General features: G+C 47.1%; 1 protein-coding gene across 6 annotated transcripts in view; it reads left to right on the plus strand.

The window, feature by feature from the left end:
• Positions 1-15,939, plus strand: part of KIAA0513 — a 55,118-nt gene extending 39,179 nt beyond the window's left edge. For 5 of the 6 annotated variants that reach the window (XM_081201235.1, XM_081201237.1, XM_081201239.1 and 2 more), the window contains exons 4-13: positions 638-711; positions 1,381-1,451; positions 2,356-2,563; positions 3,112-3,152; positions 3,360-3,444; positions 4,783-4,860; positions 5,433-5,462; positions 9,542-9,622; positions 10,525-10,619; positions 12,262-15,939. In XM_081201235.1, coding sequence (XP_081057361.1) covers positions 638-711; positions 1,381-1,451; positions 2,356-2,563; positions 3,112-3,152; positions 3,360-3,444; positions 4,783-4,860; positions 5,433-5,462; positions 9,542-9,622; positions 10,525-10,619; positions 12,262-12,311 — 813 coding nt within the window. In that variant the 3' untranslated portion in view covers positions 12,312-15,939. The remainder of the gene's footprint in view (positions 1-637; positions 712-1,380; positions 1,452-2,355; positions 2,564-3,111; positions 3,153-3,359; positions 3,445-4,782; positions 4,861-5,432; positions 5,463-9,541; positions 9,623-10,524; positions 10,620-12,261) is intronic. The other variant, XM_081201240.1, reaches the window with a different exon arrangement.
• Positions 15,940-17,233: the final 1,294 nt, after the last annotated feature.

The following is a 17,233-nucleotide window of genomic DNA, read 5'->3' on the forward strand; positions in this document are numbered from 1 at the left end:
ACGCAACTCTAGCTGGTGTGGATTGTGCGCTCTTGAGGCCCTTTGCTTTTTGTGCTTGCGTGTGCCTCTTGACAACTGTCCACACAATCAAATAGTGGGCCCTATTCCTAGTGGAATGTACAGGGCATTCCAGGCCATTTCAGAGTCACCTTTTGCTTTATTGCATTGCTGTATTCCTACATGGAAGAGTCTCATCTGCTCACCTCTGCATACCATCATTTTAAAAACCCTGCATAGGGTGAAACTTTTTCCACGTCAAACAGAAGCTGGATTTGCACAACTTGCTGATTGGCTAGACCTTATATCAGTGGCAAAGCTACCTCCTCCCTTCTCAGAGCAAGGCTGGGCCACCAGGCTGATTGGCCAGCTCTTGTCTTAATTGCAAAGCCACCTTCTGAGAGCAGCTTTCGAAACATGACAAGCACTCAGAGGGGAGAAAAAATGGAAAGCAAAGCAGATGGCCTGCCTTAAAGCTTAGGCTGGAGACGGTTGTTGATCCAGAGGCTGTATGTGCAACAACAGAGGAGCAGAGCTGTTTCCTCCGCAGCCAAAAAAAGGAGAACGGCAGCCCTACATCTGTTTCTAGGTACATCTGTATCCAATCTTAACACTCTTGACTTTCCCTGTTTCCTCACAGCGCTGCAATTCCAAGTGTGTCTCGGAGCAGACTTTCTATCGACTGGTGCAGTCCTTTGCTGTGGTCCTCTTTGAGTGAGTAACAGCAGGTGTCGGCATGGAGGCTACAGGGTCTTCTGCCTTTACAGCAGGGGGTGGGGAACTGAATCCAGCTGGCGAGTGGAATTCTTCCTTCCTCCACCTCTCCCTGCAGGCCACCTTGGACAGTTGGGTGGGGCTGATGAGAGGCGTAGCTCAAAACATCTGGAGGTCATCATGGTAGCGATGGTTGCTCTAACCACTGCACCACTTGGGCAACCGGAGATGACTTGCACATGGCTGTGATCCATGCAGCTCTCCGTAAAAGCCATGTATAGACCCACCTGGCCGTTCTTCAGTTCTGGCAGCGAAGGCTGGTCTATGTACACCACCTTGAGATCCTTGGAATATAAATGAATTGAATAAATATTAGGGAGAATGGGCACTGCCCCACTGAATTCCGTCTGCCCTCAACCAGCATCCACTGGCCTGCCTTCCTGTTTACAATATATCCAGGGGGTGGCCCTGGCAGTCTGCTTCCTCCTCCTTAGTCTCAGTGTTGCCCTTGTAGAATGCAGCACGGAAGAGAATGGGGGGAAACTGGAATTAGTTGGCTCTGCCCACAGTTGGACTCCCTGCATTCAGTCCCATGGACAGTAATCACCACCGAGTGTTGCTCTGTTTCTTCTTCATATTTCAGCAACTTTATTCTTTCCTTTTTTTCAGGTGTTACCAGATGGATGATTTCAGCCCTGCTAAGAACCTGATGACCATGTGCTTTACTTATTACTATATTGGTAAAGGGCAGTTCCTTCTTGCTGAAATTTCTGTGTGGAGTGGGAAAATGTGCTGGGGCAATTTGTTTGTCGTCAGCAAAGGAGCAAGAGTACCTTGCAAGAAGCATCGCTATAGGAATAGCATCCTGGGAGTCGTTTGTGAGAACCTCAGAATAGTGAACTAATCCTTTACATTTGACCCGCCATTGCACCCAATGTGTTTTAACTACACACAGTTTTGGCTTTGGGCACAATCCCCAGAACGTAACGCCTGCATAAGTTGCAGGCTTACTATGAGGTTTCAGAAATAGATGAGAGCCAGGAAGCATAATGATTTTTAGCTTCTTGTTGGTTGCTTCCATGTTACCAACCATGTGCCCTGGTTTTTGACATCCTTTTTTAAGTGTGACACTAATCACTGAGGGCTAGTATCTTGCTTTTTAGTTAAAAAGCAAAAACTTAGGGTGGGGGAAAGAGAACAAACCAGTCTCTCTTGAGCATTGATCTTTAGGAGGAGTGGTGCTCCTTTAAGTCAGGGGTGGGGACCACTTTTTTTAGCTCAAGGGCCACATTCACTTATGAGCAACCTTAAGGGGGCCTTATGCCAGAGGTGCGTGGGGCCAGAGGCTAAAGTGGGTGGAGCATCAGGTATGATTCTTACCTTGCTGCATTGAAAAGTCTGAGGTTTCTGCATAAACCCACACACGTGTCCTCCATCTGGGCAAGCAATGGGCATTGTTACAATTCAAGAACACATTCCAGTCAGGAAAATGCTCTTGAGGAGAGCACGGAGCAGGGCCCGGGAGCATTGCGTTCTGAGGGCCAGATCAAGAGGGCTGGAGGGCCACATTCGACCCACGGGCCTCAGGTCCCCTGCCTTACTCCCTCTGTTTCTCTTTCCTGCTCCCTGGTTGCATTTCGGTAGGTAAGCCCCAAGCGCTGCCCATCGAGTCCAAGGAGAAGCCCACTGGCAGCATTGACTCCTACCTGAAGTCCGCAAACAGCTGGCTGGCCGAGAAGAAGGACATTGCGGAGCGGCTTCTGAAGAACACGTCGGCAAAGACGGAGAACGTGAAAGGCTTCTTTGGGAGCTTTGAAAGCAAGCTAAAGGGGCCCGGGCCCAAGAAAGCTGAGTGAGTCCAGTTCTAGGGGCAGCCGGATTTCCCCTGCACTGTGTTGAGAACATCCACAGCGCCTTTAGTGGAGGCACAACGCCAGACCTGGCTTAAGTACCCCTGAGCACCACCGCCTCTGCTCTACTCAAGATAATCTTGTTTATATGCCGCTATTGGTCTTGGTGGTCCCAGGAACATAGGAAGCTGCCTTGTGCCGGATTGGCAGTGGCTGTCCAGGATTTTAGACCGCAGCGTTTGTGTGTCTCCCCTAGCCCTACCTGGAGAGGCTGGGGATTGAACCTGGGACCTTGTGCAGGCAGAGCAGATGCTCTGCCACTGAGCTACGGCCCTTTCCCACTTTATTAATTAACTGGTTGATTTAAAGTCACCCACCCCACCCCCTTTTAGGGCAAGGCTTGCATAGCAGGCTAACTTGGCTTCATCTGTGTAGTAGGAAGATTATACTTCTAAGCAATTTGTAGAACAAACTACTTGCAGTGCTTCCAAACTCCCCTCCCAAAATGATGTTACGTTTAACCAAATAGTACCTGTGTGTTTGCTTCTAGGGATGATGAAGGCAAACCAAGAGAGAGAATCCACAAATCAGGTAAGCAGCAATAATAATAATATGTCTATGCTGCTGTTGTTTAAAAATCTGTTTATAATGCTCATAGAAAACAGGTGTTTCAGGTCCTGGAGAGCTGGGATACCTGGCAGGAATCTAAGGCACTGTCTGGTCTTTATCTGAAGATTATGTATATGTGTATGCACAAATTCCCCACCACCACCAATATCACATATCTCTCCTTTGCAGTTTCGCTGTACAGTCCTGAGGAGGAGGAAGAAAAAACAGGAGAGAAGATCTACCTGTACATGCACCTGAAGCAACAGCCCATCTGGTAAGAGCAAGTGGAGGCTGGTTCAATAGGATGACTGGGGCACTGCCCCACCAACCTCAGCCTGTCCTCAGCCAACCCCCACCTGCCTGCCTTCTTACTTACAGCCAACCTGGTGCAGCCTGTCAGCTCCCCCATTTGTTAGTCTCAGTCAGGGGTGCCAACTTGAATAAAATATTGGGTAAGCCCTGCCCCACATAATCACAAGATGCGGTGCATGCACACTATTTGAATAGCAATGCCCATGAATTTTGGGGTGGGGTTGTTGTTGTTGTTTAGTCGTTTAGTCGTGTCCGACTCTTCGTGACCCCATGGACCAGAACACGCCAGGCACCCCTGTCCTCCACTACCTCCCGCAGTTTGGTCAAACCCATGCTGGTAACCTCGAAAACACTATCCAACCATCTTGTCCTCTGTCGCCCCCTTCTCCTTGTGCCCTCCATCTTTCCCAGCATCAGTGTCTTCTCCAGGGAGTCTTCTCTTCTCATGAGGTGGCCAAAGTACTGGAGCCTCAGCTTCACGATCTGTCCTTCCAGTGAGCACTCAGGGCTGATTTCCTTAAGAATGGATGCGTTTGATCTTCTTGCAGTCCATGGGACTCTCAAGAGTCTTCTCCAGCACCATAATTCAAAAGCATCAATTCTTCGGCGATCAGCCTTCTTTATGGTCCAGCTCTCACTTCCATACATCACTACTGGGAAAACCATGGCTTTAACTATACGGACCTTTGTTGGCAAGGTGACATCTCTACTTCTCAAGATGCTGTCTAGGCCTGTCATTGCCCTTCTCCCAAGAAGCAGGCGTCTTTTAATTTCGTGGCTGCTGTCACCATCTGCAGTGATCATGGAGCCCAAGAAAGTAAAATCTCTCACTACCTCCATTTCTTCCCCTTCTATTTGCCAGGAGGTGATGGGACCAGTGGCCATGATCTTCGTTTGGGGTGGGGTAGCATCCTCAAATATTTTATGGGGGGCAAAGGGACCTCAACCCCTAGGAGTTGTAGAACTCAGCAGGGAGGAGGAGGATAGGGCTGAAACTAGAATGAGTTGTCTCTGCCTTTCACTGGCTCTGGCGCCACCTACTGTTTGCCTCCCTGCCTTCCGCCCCACCTGTCTCAGGGAGCACCAGCCACCACTGGTATAACCTTATTATCCTGAACCAGCTGCACTCCTGAGCAGGGCATTGAAGCAGGGGAGCCATCTAGCGGCCCAGCCACAGCCCTCTCTGGCAGAAACCACCCCATTCCTTCCCACTTCCTAGCCACATTCACAAAAACATACCCTGCAGTTGGTACAGGCTCAACACACACACACGCACATCATTTCCTCCCCTGTTCCCTAGGCATACCCTGAGGTTTTGGAATGCGGCTTTCTTTGATGCGGTTCACTGTGAGAGGCGGAAACGGTCTCCCACCACTAGGTAGGACTTTGCAGCTTCTTCTTCTTTCTTTTTTTTTTTCACAGGAGAAAGGAAGTGGGGGACACGAGGGGTGGAGGAGAATAGGTCACAGTGCTGAAAAGGACTGCCTTTTTTTGTACGCAAATGGTTTATTTTTCTGCTGGTCTCCCACTTGTCAAGCAGGCCAATAGAGCTTTTTAAGTTCTGCTAATTTGATGCAGGACTGGGTTTATATTCTGTAGGGAGGAAGCTCTTTCTTCCCCGGCCCTTGGAAGTCATCCCCAGGGTTTTAGAGAAACAGAAACCACCCACCAAATGCAGTTTGATAACAACATCCAAGGGGGAGTCTGCCAGGCAAGAGCTTAAGGAAAGGCCAGAGTACCCCCCCTTCCCCCCCTTCCTGCTCTCATGTTGCTTTGTTGGGTTGGGGAGGTTGAAAACAACTAATTTCTCTCTTTCTCTTTCTTGACGTCTTTAATCTTTTCTTTTCTTTTTCTGGTCAATTCTTTCACACTTCCTCCCTCTCTCCATCCATACTTCTTGCATGATCTTAACATGTAACCTTCTGTTGACCCTTTCTGCTGCCACTCCAGAGGGAATGCTGGAGAGGAAGAGGAAACGAGGTGTGTCTGTCCGCGTTTACTTTCTTACCTTTTTATGCCAAAGGCTCATTTTGGGTCCAAAACTTGCCACCGTGGTTGCACAGTATGCGGCAAATCCCACTAGTGTACCCTTCCCCAACCTGGTGCCCTCCAAGATATTGTTGGACTATTGCTTTCATCCTCCTTCACCATTGACCATCCCTGCTGGGCTTGCTGGGAGTTATAGTTCAGACACATCTGGAGGGCCACAGGTTGGGGAAAGCCTGCTTTCCAAGGTATATCTCTAAGCACATCAAAGCGGTTTTGAAAGGAGTGTTCCTTGTTCATTTCAGTGCCTGCAACAGCAGGACAAAATCTAATATGGATGCTGAACCGATTTAGAAGCAGTGGGAGGCTACCACAAAGCACTTTTTGAGTCTCTTTAAAAATAAAAAAAACAGTCTACGTTCTGTCTCCCAGCCAGAGTTTGCCATGCTGCCAATATCTTATGCATTGCTTGATTATGATGCACAGCTTCTGTATCAATGCCGTATAAAGCAGCTTGAGAAAAGCCTCTGGGCACGGTGAACTGCTTAAGTGAGTCTGTTTTTCTCTCGCCATTTTCTGTGTCAGCAGCTGTGGTAAGTTTTTGGAGACAGGGGCCCCTTCCAGTCTCTGAGGAGTTCTAGATGTAAACGTTCTACTTTGACCTTCCCCCTTGCTTTGATTTCCTCCTGCTTTCGATGCCTCTGTGGAATGCTGCTGCTGCTTGAGAATCTCTTCTCTCTCCTTCCCTGTCCATTCCTCTTTGACCATCTGGATTTAAGTACCTGCTTTCTGTGTTGTTTCTGCCCCTCTCTCATTTGTTATTGTCGTGCTTAATTTTGCCCGTTTCATACCATACCAGTTGGTGGTTTTTTGTGCGGAGCCTGATTGAGATGGGGGGTGGTGGTTTACTTTACTTGCATCTGGAGCAGCTCTTCCAAATGGTAAATGGTCCCTGTGCATATGCACACTTGCCATGGTCTCAGAGGACAGCGCCACCGGATTTGTTCTTGATGCAGACCTCTTGGGTGCCTCCAGGCTGTCCCTATTTTGGGGAAAGGATTCAAGAGCATTCAGGAAATGTAGGTTTGTGCAATTAAAGTGGATTAAAGTGCTCTGCCTCCCTAGCACAGGTGTGGGGAACCTACAGCCTTCCAGATGTTGCTGAACGACTCCCATCAGTCCCAGCAAGAGTGGCCAGTTGGAGTTCAGAAACATTTGGAAGGCCAAAGGGTCCTTAGACATGCCCCAGCATGACAAATCCACTTCAAAAAACAATTAAAAGGAAGACATGTAAACGCCCTGCAAGCAATTTGGACAAATGCTCAGTCAATGGGTCATCTGAAAGTGGTCCTTGAACTGTTGGCCTGAGAGATGACAGGCAGGGATTTCTCCTGTGCACCTCTGCCTCGCTCTGTCAAATGATCTGGGGAATTGCAAGGTGAGGGAGCCACCAAAGAAGCCACTGTGCCCTGAAAGGCCCCTGTGAGTCAGCTGATACTCCTTGACCCCTGTGGATGGATGACCAGCTAGGAGACTTGCCTTGGCCCTTGGCTAAGCCAAAAATGTCCTCTGCATTTGCCTTGCCTCAACCTTGACCCTTGGCACATCTGTTTCCTGTGAGGATTGATTCAGGGATACACTCTTGAATTGCCTGCCAAGAAATCCCTCTGCCACTCTGTCTTCATATCCAGCATGACTCCACATTTTTTATTTCTCTTGTTTTCCTTTTATTTGCTGCTGCTGCTTCTCCTCCCATTGACTTCCTTCTTCCTGTATTTCCCTGCCTCCCCTTTTCCTCCTCTTGACATATGGTCGGCTTCAGCCAACATCCTATTTTCCCTAAAATGACAAGCATCTGAGGGCTGATATGTGGTGAAATCAAGTGGCAGAATCCTCCTTACATTGCTCCCTTGTCAGGTGGGGGAGATGGTGTTTTCTAACACTTCCCTGGTCAAAAAGAATCCCTGCATTTAGAATGCGATTCTAGACCAGAATAGGCTTGATGGACTAGTTTTCTCCAGACCACTTTTTATTTTTATATTTTGATTGGGGGTGTTAAGAAGTGCCACTCCTCACCCCCAAAAAAGTTTACCATGTGATTTTACTGAAAATGTAGCTCAACTTTCAGCATTCCCCATTCTTGATCACTTTTAACACATACTTAGCCCATAGGGTTCAGTGAGAATTTTTGCATTAACCTGGAGGCATGCATCCCCTTGATTCTTTTTAAGGATGCATAATTGAAAATCTAGAATGGAAGGTCAGCAGTTACATAAGAGAGATTGCCATGTTTGAAACTCCCACATGAGCTGTGCACCCAGAGCTTAAGGAGCCATGTTGGTTTAAGTGTGCATGAATAGACCTACTAGGACCAAACCAGCAGGAAACTTTCATTAAGGGAGAGACATGCAAGAGAGCCAGTGTGGCATATTGGTTACCATGTTGGACTAGGATCTGGGGGACCAGGGTTCAAATCCCCTCTCGGCCATGAAGCCTACTAGGTGACCTTCAGCCAGTCACTGCTTTGCAGCCTTAAGGGTGAGATATAAATGCAATAAAAGCAAATAAATTAAGGACACATGGAGTTCTGACTGCTGCATCCCCAAAGCAAAGTATTGACAGAAGAAGGGAAAAGATCAGAGAAGGTGCCGTGAGGACTGCCTGACTATAAAGATAAATAATTGCACTAATTTAGCATTGCAAGCAGATGGTGGGTGGGAGAGGAGACATCTGTGTACCTTTACTGAACTGGGCAGGGAGGGTCATACCCTAAAAATGAGACATTCACATGTATAAAACAAACTCAGGGCCTTATCTTCTCAGTCCTCTGGAACTGCCTGCTACCAGAAGTAGTAGTGACTTAGAATATTACTGAGTTTCAAGGGTTAGAAAAACCCATGGATCATTGTAAATGTGCTGCTAGGTACATCTCCAGCACCTCCTTAGCATATTACTGATAACTATACATTGTAGAGGCTGGGAAGCAGATGATTGCAAAGTTAAGAACCTTCTGTTATTGAATTGTTGGAAAGTTCACCAAACAGTGCACCCGTGTTAAGCAAAATTGCTTGCTTTGTGAGTATAATGAAATTGGCTCAGAACACCTTAGTTTTTTGTTGTGTGGCTGTTCCATGTTTCTTTGTCTCTAAACAATTTTATTCTTGTCTGAAAATGGTATACCAGTGTGGCGGAATTTAAGCCTGGGTGACCTTTTTCTGAATCCAGTCCCTGCTCTGCTCCTGTTTTGCGGCCTTTGATGCTTTTTCAAAGCCTCAGTTGCCTCCTCTGTGAAATGGGGTTGGGGTAGTCTGCCTTGTAGGTCTGTAATGAACAGTAACCCATAAGAAGGGTGCAAAACTTAGATGATAGCTCAGTTTTTTGGTCAGGTTATTAGAAATACAGGTGGCGTTCAAACAGGCTTTTAGGAAAACATTTAGGTTTTACATGTTTACCTTCTGCCCCCCGCCCATTTCACATCCCTTGCTATATGTTTGCCTACCTCCTTTGGAGATACTGACCAAACTGTAGATTCTAAGGTCAGATGTAGAGTGGCAATGATGGTCACAGATTTAACGACCAAAAGAAAGGTGTGCATTCAGAGATTTTAGGTTGTATCCAAGTACGTTCTACTAAGAATAGACCCATTGAAATTGATTGTTAGTCATGTCCATTAATTTCAGTGGATCTACACTGAGTAAGATGGATGTTACATACAACCCTTTGGAAGAAGAAGAACCTAAATGAAACAGAGATGTAAGCACATAAGCAAAATGGAAACTTCAGAATGATTCCAGCTTTGGTCCAGCTTCCGTGATAAAAGCTGCTCTAATATATAATCTGAAGTTGGCAACAGGCGGCCCATATAACAAAACTGGCATACCAATATCTGGCGCATGGCCCACTCCTTCACTTCATCACACTAACCAATATGGAACGGGGGAGTGTGTCAAGAGCGTATTACTGACATTCCCTGCATCCTTCCCTGCTCCCATCAATCCCTAAGGTTTTGGCAGGTTGTGTGTGTGTGTGTGTGTTCATTTTCCTGGTTACAGGATCTGTCCATATGTTTGCAGGGAGAAATGGTGTCACATGACCCAAGAGGAGCGAGATGATAGTCTGCGGTTTAATGAGAATATCACCTTTGGACAGTTGGGGTAAGCAGAATGAAACTGGCCTGCTTCTGCAAAAGAGCTTCTGTTTGTTTGTTTGTTTGTTTGTTTGTTTGTTTGTTTGTTTGCCTTCCTCCCAAAGGAGTTCAGAGCAGTAAACAACACATGATAAAAACTTTTACTACTTACTATGTTTAAAATAAAAATGTAAATTACAATGATGATCACAATAGATGATCTTTAGAAATCTATACTGCATGATGCACGAGAGAGAATTTTGTATAACATATCAATTACATTTATTTATATCCAGTAATTTGCAACCTCTTCACCTGTGAGTCCTAGGGCAGGATTTATAGAAACCTTCAAAGCATAATTAGCAGTCATGGAAAACTCTATTATACAAACAAGGAAGCAGCAATACAAACCACAAGCCTAATGTGTGGATATCAGGATGGTGGGGGGAGGCAGGGAAGGAGCCATGCAGCTTTTGCAGAGGGGGGGCAGCACACCCCCACAGCTGCTTTTCACTTGTGATGGCCCTACCTGCACGCAAAGTGTGCATGAAGGGGGCTTCAGTATTATTATTATTATTATTATTATTATTGCTATTGTTGTTGTTGTTGTTGTTGTTATTATTATTATTATTATTATTATTTGATCAGTTTTAAAAGGAATAGGCAGCTTATGCCCAAGGAAACTTAGCAGACACATAGGAAGCTGCTTCATACAAAGTGGGGCTATTTATCCATCAAGTCTCTGATTGGCAGCCGTAGCTCTGCAGGGGCCTCAGAGAGAGAGTCTTTTCCATCACCTTCTGTGACCTGAACTTTGTAACTGGAGATGCTGCCAGGAATTGCAACAGGGACCTTCTGTGGACAAAGCACGTGTCCTAACAAAAGGCCATACCCCTTTCTCCCCCACCCCATTTCCTCTCCCTGCTGCAGTACTTTCACTCACAACATGTTGGCTTTTGGGCTGAACAAGAAGCTCTGCAACGACTTCTTGAAGAAGCAGGCAGTGATTGGCAACCTGGATGAAGGTAGGGCCATGGGTGTGAGATTGCTGGTGGGGTTCCTTCTGCAAGGGTCACCTCCCAGGGGTCAAATGGGTGGTGGTGGAATAAAATGAGAGCAACTCCAAGTTCAGGCCACTTGCTCTGCCTTAGACTTGAGTAGGGTGGGGGTTGCGGGGAGAAGATGACCTAGAAGGGCTGCAAAATGTGAGGGATTCTTTGCAAAACAGAAATAGGCTATAGACATCACCCCAAAACATCAATTTGCAAATAACACAGAAATGAACTCTAAATTTGTGCTACATTTCCAGAAGTAGCTTTTACATTGTGTAAAAGCTAAAATATAATGTGGAAATTAACAAATACAGTGGTGCCTCGCAAGACGAAATTAATTCGTTCCGCAAGTCTCTTCGTCTTGCGAGTTTTTCGTCTTGCGATGCACGGTTTCCCATAGGAATGCATTGAAAATCAATTAATGCGTTCCTAGGGAAACCGCCTTCAGACCAGGTCCGGGGACAGTCTGTCCCCGGACCTCTTCTGAAGGCTGGGGGGGGGGGGACAAGGGCTTTTCTTCCCACCCCCACTATTTTAAAAAACCCCGGGACAGCGGAGGACTTCTCCGCTGTCCGGGCGATCTTAAAATGCTGGCGGGCGGCATTTTAAAATCGCCCCGGGACAGCAGAGGACTTCTCCGCTGTCCGGGGTGATTTAAAAGCCCCTGGGAAGGCAGGCAGGGGGGACAAAGACTTTTGCCCCCCGCCAGCCTTCAGAAGAGGTCCTGGACCTCTTCTGAAGGCGGGCGGGGGGCGAAAGTCTTTGCTCCCCCCCGCCTGCCTTCAAAAGCCCTCCAGGACAGCGGAGAAACGCGCTGTGTTTCTCCGCTCTCCCGGGAAGGCAGGCAGGGGGGAACAAAGACTTTCGCCCCCCGCCCGCCTTCAGAAGGTGTTCCCTCCCCGCCGCCCGGCTTCGGAACGATGCTCCGAAGCCGGGCGGCGGGGGCAGGTGTTCCCTCCCCGCCGCCCGGCTTCGGAACGATGCTCCGAAGCCGGGCAGCGGGGGCAGGTGTTCCCGCCCCGCCGCCCGGCTTCGGAGCATCGTTCCGAAGCCGGGCGGCGGGGGCAGGTGTTCCCTCCCCGCTGCCCGGCTTCGGAGCATCGTTCCGAAGCCCGGCGGCGGCAGGAGGAGGCGTTCCCGCCCCACCGCCCGGCTTCGGAGGAGGTCCGAGGACAGTGGGGAAGACGCGCTGCGCTTCCCCGCTGTCCCGGATATTTCCCTATGGGCTGTCGTCTTGCGAAGCAAGCCCATAGGGAAATTCGTCTTGCGAAGCGCCTCCAAAACGGAAAACCCTTTCGTCTAGCGGGTTTTCCGTCTTGCGAGGCGTTCGTCTTGCGAGGTACCACTGTAAGGGAAATGCTGGAAAAATGGAATAAGCTGCCTTGTGAATGCCACCTGAATCACACCCTCATTGTTATTTGCTTCACTTGCACATGGGTCTTAAACCCAGAAGGAAAAGGAAGAGTGTATCTTTCTTGGGGATGCTCTGCAAAAAGATGTTTGCATATAGTTGTTTGTCTTTTGTATTTTGATTATATGCCGAGCTAATTTTGCATACATGTACATGTCTGTATCTGCGTGTGTATATTGCATAATTTGTTTCTCTTGCTTACAGAGCAGTACAAGCTGCTTAGCGATCACATCGAACAAATGGCTGCAGAATAGCACCGTGACCTGCTTCCTGCATTCAGGAACTAATAGAGAAGAAGCCAGTGGGGATGCAAGGGTGGAAAAAAGCCTGTCTCTGAGACTACCTGCAATATAAAAGATGGGCTTTTCAAAAAAGCAAAAACTATACCCAACTGACACTGCGTTAAACCTGCATGATCGTCTTCTAACCACCTAGAGCTGCATCGCGCAGCCCGTTATAAACGTAGGAGCTCAGCAATCAAAGCTGCCCGCCCTCTTCTGCTGCCACCTCCCCATATGCCTTTTTCACCCGGACTGTGACTGAATGGAGACCTCTTGGGGGAATCTTCTGGGTATGAGGCAGAGTGCAAGTCAGCACGGGAGAGTCTAGCGTGCTCGTAAAGGAGGAAGGCTGAGCTTTGGAATAGCCTCTCCCCTCTCTGCTTTCTGCTGATGAATTTTTTTCTTTTAGCATCGAAAGTCTACAGAGCATAAAAGATAGGTGTGTGCGTGTGCAAGGGATGCAGAAAGGGGTGGGTGGGAGGGAAGATAGACACCCTAGTTCCAATTAGTACTCTAGAAGACCCCTAAAGTGAATACCAGGAGTTCTGTAGGCCGGGAGGCCAGATGCAAATCTTCCTGATGGGGGTTGTATTTAAGAAGATGGGCAGAAAATGGGTGGTTGGGTCAGTGATTCTGTGTTAGGCTGGAACAGAAGGCCTAGATCCCCACCACCACCACCACCTTTACAGTTTTTACAAGTTCTTTCCTGCAGTATCTTTTGATGCAGGTTGCTCTGATCCAGCAAGTAATGTTTTGCTAGGTGTTTTCTGTTTCCCTGGTAGCTGCTCCATCTGAAAGCGATTGAATGTTGCGTTCTGAGGCCAAAGGAAAGGACTGGACCCCGATTAAAATAATACACGAGGCTTGACCGGCAAGGGAAAGCAATTTGAAAGCCCACTACTTTCAAATGGTCTGATAGATCTGCTTTCCTGAATGGTCAAGGGGAGAGAACATCCTGGTGTACGCAGCAGCATGTCTGGCTGGGCTTTGAGCGTGATCCTTTTGGAGTCTAGGTGTGATCAAAGCGAAGCCCACAGAAGGAAGTTGCCAATGCAGACTCTCTCCAGCTGCTCAAGTTTTTGTTAAATGGAAGATTATCAGCAGAGGTGGTAAATCTTCAGGGTAGCAAGCCTCTTCAGCTTCTGATTTTGAGAAGATTGCTCGGAGCCAGCTGTTGCAGTGTTTATGGAACTCCAAAAACCTGTTCGCCATTTTTTAAAACAACACCAACCATGAGTCAATGTCTTTGTGTGATTCTTGCCAGTGATGTGGTCTTGGGGGTTGTGATTCTGTATCCCACCAAAATACCTGGGTTGCAATGATTGTTCAGAGGATTCAATGAGTTGCATTTTCAGTACTTGACCAATGTTCACAAGGTTACTTTGACACCAGTTTGTGGTGTTGAATGAGCCCAGATGTGGCTAGGTTGTGTGAACATGCCATCAGATGCACTCTTCCAATATTTTCAAGAGCCAGCTTTGGGCACTGGTGCACTGAAGTCTAAGAATCCTGAGCTAACAGTAGCTTATTATTCCTTGGTAAATCTGTTGTTTCTATATGGCTATTGGGATGCATCCACATCACTCACTTGTAAACCATTTCTGCTCTTTTGGCTTACACTGAAGAAGTTTGGGAGTTGTAGGTCTATTGAGAAAGTTTAGTCTTTTCTGTTACGAGACCTCTACCACCTTTTACAGGACTACAGTCTTGTATTGGTTTATGTTTCTGGTGTCAATGCATCTTCGGTTGCCTTGTTGAAAATTGCAGTGCAATGCTTCGGTGTTTTCCAGCAGCTACAAGTCACTTAAATAAACTTCTGCAGATTTGGTTTTCAAGTCCCTGCAGTTTCTTTTGAGTCCGGGAGAGGGTGCCAGGGAGCAGGTTTTGGGACAGATTTCTTTCTTTTTCGTGTTTCGTTTTGTTTCATTCTTTGCCATTTGCTTGATTCTGGTTAGTAGGTGTGATTGAATCAATGAGCTTTGATTAGCCAGAGTGAGTTTCTGCAAAGAATAAATGAAAACCGATACAGGGATCTTGACCCACCGCCTTTCCAGTGGCTAACCACCCCCTGCTGCAGCAGGTTCTGAAGCAAAACTGCTTGTCACACCTTGAAGTTACAAGAGAAGCAGCTTCTCATAATTTCTCCCCATTGTGCTGTTGTTGAAGGCACATGAGCACCTTTCCAGGATAAGCACCAGCCGTTCTAGATTTGACAAAGAAGGGAAAATCCCTTCGTCCCCATCTCAGGACCTTTACGAGAATTTGACAGGAACTTCTCCCTAGAAAAGCCATTCTGCAGTAGAATAAGATTAATGCTGCCTCTCAGGGAGTCACCTTTTTTCCTGTTGCAAAGCAATGTTTATTTAATTCTCACATCTTAGCTGGCCATATATTTGCATAACATGCAGCCCTTTTTGGGTTGAGTGAGCTTTAAAATGACTGGGTGTCCTCAGACCCTTAATGTGTTCCAGAGTCAGGTTTAAATATTTTATCTGAGCCTTGGCATCTCTCCACTTCAGGTTCTGAGACTCTCAAGTCTATCCCTGTCAGCCTTTTGTTGGACTACAACTCCCATCAGCCCCAGACAGTATTGCCAACGGTCAGAGATGTTGGGCGTTGTAGTCCAGCAATATCCGGAGGGCTTTATGTTGGGGGACGGCTGGGTTGGCCTTAGACCAGGGACATCTGAGTTCAAATCCCCACTCAAAGCTTATTGGGTGGGTTACTTGATCTCACTTGGAGGCCACCCCATCATTTCAAGCCACTCTGGGAATTTCTGAGGCAGGGCAGAGTTGACATTTGGGGAGGGGAGGTGGTACCCCCTGAAAGAGGTTAGTTTGGCCTAGGAACTCTCACTGCTAGCCACCAGAGTGTGCCAACTCTGTGCCATGTGAAAGTAACTGCCTGTAGTTCTTTTTTAATGCCATCCCCAAAGCCAAGGTTAGCCAGCATGACATACCCTGATGTTTTGGACTTACAGTAAATACTCATCATCTTCTACCATTGGCCATGTTTTGCCAGGGGCTGATGGGAGTTGTAGTTCCATGCCGGCTACCCTTGATGGAACCTTAAAGGGCAGGGCAGATACAGAACTTCTAGGATGGCATATTAAATGTAGCTGTATAACCACTCTGTGTGTACCTTTCTTAACACTGCAGTTCATTATGTCTGCAGTGTAATCTTTCCTACCAAACATGAGATTTAAAAGATTTCACACCCAAGAAAGGAAAATATACTCTTTTCTTCCTTTTGGATTGTGGTGTTTTCTAACTCGCAGTACTGAAAAGAAGAAAGCGGCACTTGGCAGAGAGGACAAAATTTTCTGTAGTCCACCTCCTGCCTCTTCTGCTGCCATCCGGCCCATGATGCAACCAACATTTTTGGGTTCCAAGCAAGGCTTTTGATGCCAGTGCCTAATGGGATGGACTATGCTTTGACCCTGCACTTGCTATATCTCAGATGGGCCTTCTCTAATGCAATGGTATTTGAAGACATCCAGTAAGTGATACATGACCTTAATTTAGCAAATACCACATTATCACATTCCAACTGCATTCGGTCCTTTTGCCATATCATCCTAAGTAACTTTGGAGTTGTTGTTTTTTTAAAAAATGTAGGCTTCAAAGCTAAAAATGCACCTTGATAACGGGTAGCCAACATGATGCTTTGCAAATGTTGGACTCCAGCTCTCATCCATGTCAGCTGTCACCATGGCGAGTGGTCCAGAATGATGGGAGTTGCAGCCCAACACCTGCAGGGCTCCTCAGTGGCTACGTATGCTGTATACTCATTCTGCCACATCTTAGTTTTCGAATGTATTGATTCAGTGAGTAAAGATTCCCGCATCTGGAAGGGCCTCTGCTGACTTGAATGTCCACAATGCCTGCGGTGAGGCTGTTTCCTTCTCTTCCTCCTCCTTTTGCTTGTTAAAGTTTCCCTCCATTTTGCCTATGGTGAAAAGTTGGTGTGGCTCTTCCACCACAAGCTGGCTTCTGATTGGTGGATACAGTTGAAAGCATTCAAGAAGCATGTTGAGCAATAACATTCCAGGTGTGGCTGCCTGTTGCTTCACCTTGGTTGCTTCCCAATGAGCAAAACCCCTCAGTAGTGTAATTCTCTCCCTTTGCAGATAGGACAAGTGAGAATCGACTCTCTTAGACAATTGGCCTGTGTTTTACGGTGGCTTTTGCCTGGGTTTCTTCCTGACTGCTAAACGGACGTTAAGGCCACATTGAGGGAAACACTGTTCATCTGTCCACCTAGTGAAGACTGCAGAACCATGTTAATCTTTTTCTATGCATATTGTCATGTGGCATTTATACTTCAATCCTTCAGGGCGCTTGTACAAAAGTGCTACTGTGAATCTTAGACCCCACCCCCGCATTATGCTGTTGAATTTGGACTCTGTGGATGTAGGGGAGAGAAGCACCGAGCTAAATGGAAACTGGAACCACAACCTTTGTTCCAAGGTGGGTAACTGATGTGAAAGCTGTGTATATGAAGCTGGGGCATTTCCTGCATGGACCGCCAGATTAGAGATGATAGCTGAGTCAAAACAGCTTTTGCTGTTATGGAAGTGAAGGGATAGGGCTTGAGGGTTTTTTCCATTGTACTTCCAATGAGAAATGATTTTATTGTCTGGCATTGAAAGAGGGACATCTCAGCAACAACAGACCTGTTGTCCTTTTCCCGCTGCTAAAGTTTCGTTAATAATGTGAAACTCCAAGGGGGGTGTGTGTCTTTCCTCTCTTTGTATGTCGCTTGCCTTGTCCGCTCCCACCCAGAGTACAGCTCTGATGATTCTCATCCAACGCTAGAAATATCTAGCTGTGTAGGCTCTTTTTGTTAAGCAATCTCTAGAAGCCTCATATAATATCGATGTAAACGGACCATTT

The sequence above is a fragment of the Podarcis bocagei genome, assembly GCF_964188305.1.
Source record: "Podarcis bocagei genome assembly, chromosome: 7".
In the NCBI taxonomy this organism is placed as follows: Eukaryota; Metazoa; Chordata; class Lepidosauria; order Squamata; family Lacertidae; genus Podarcis; species Podarcis bocagei.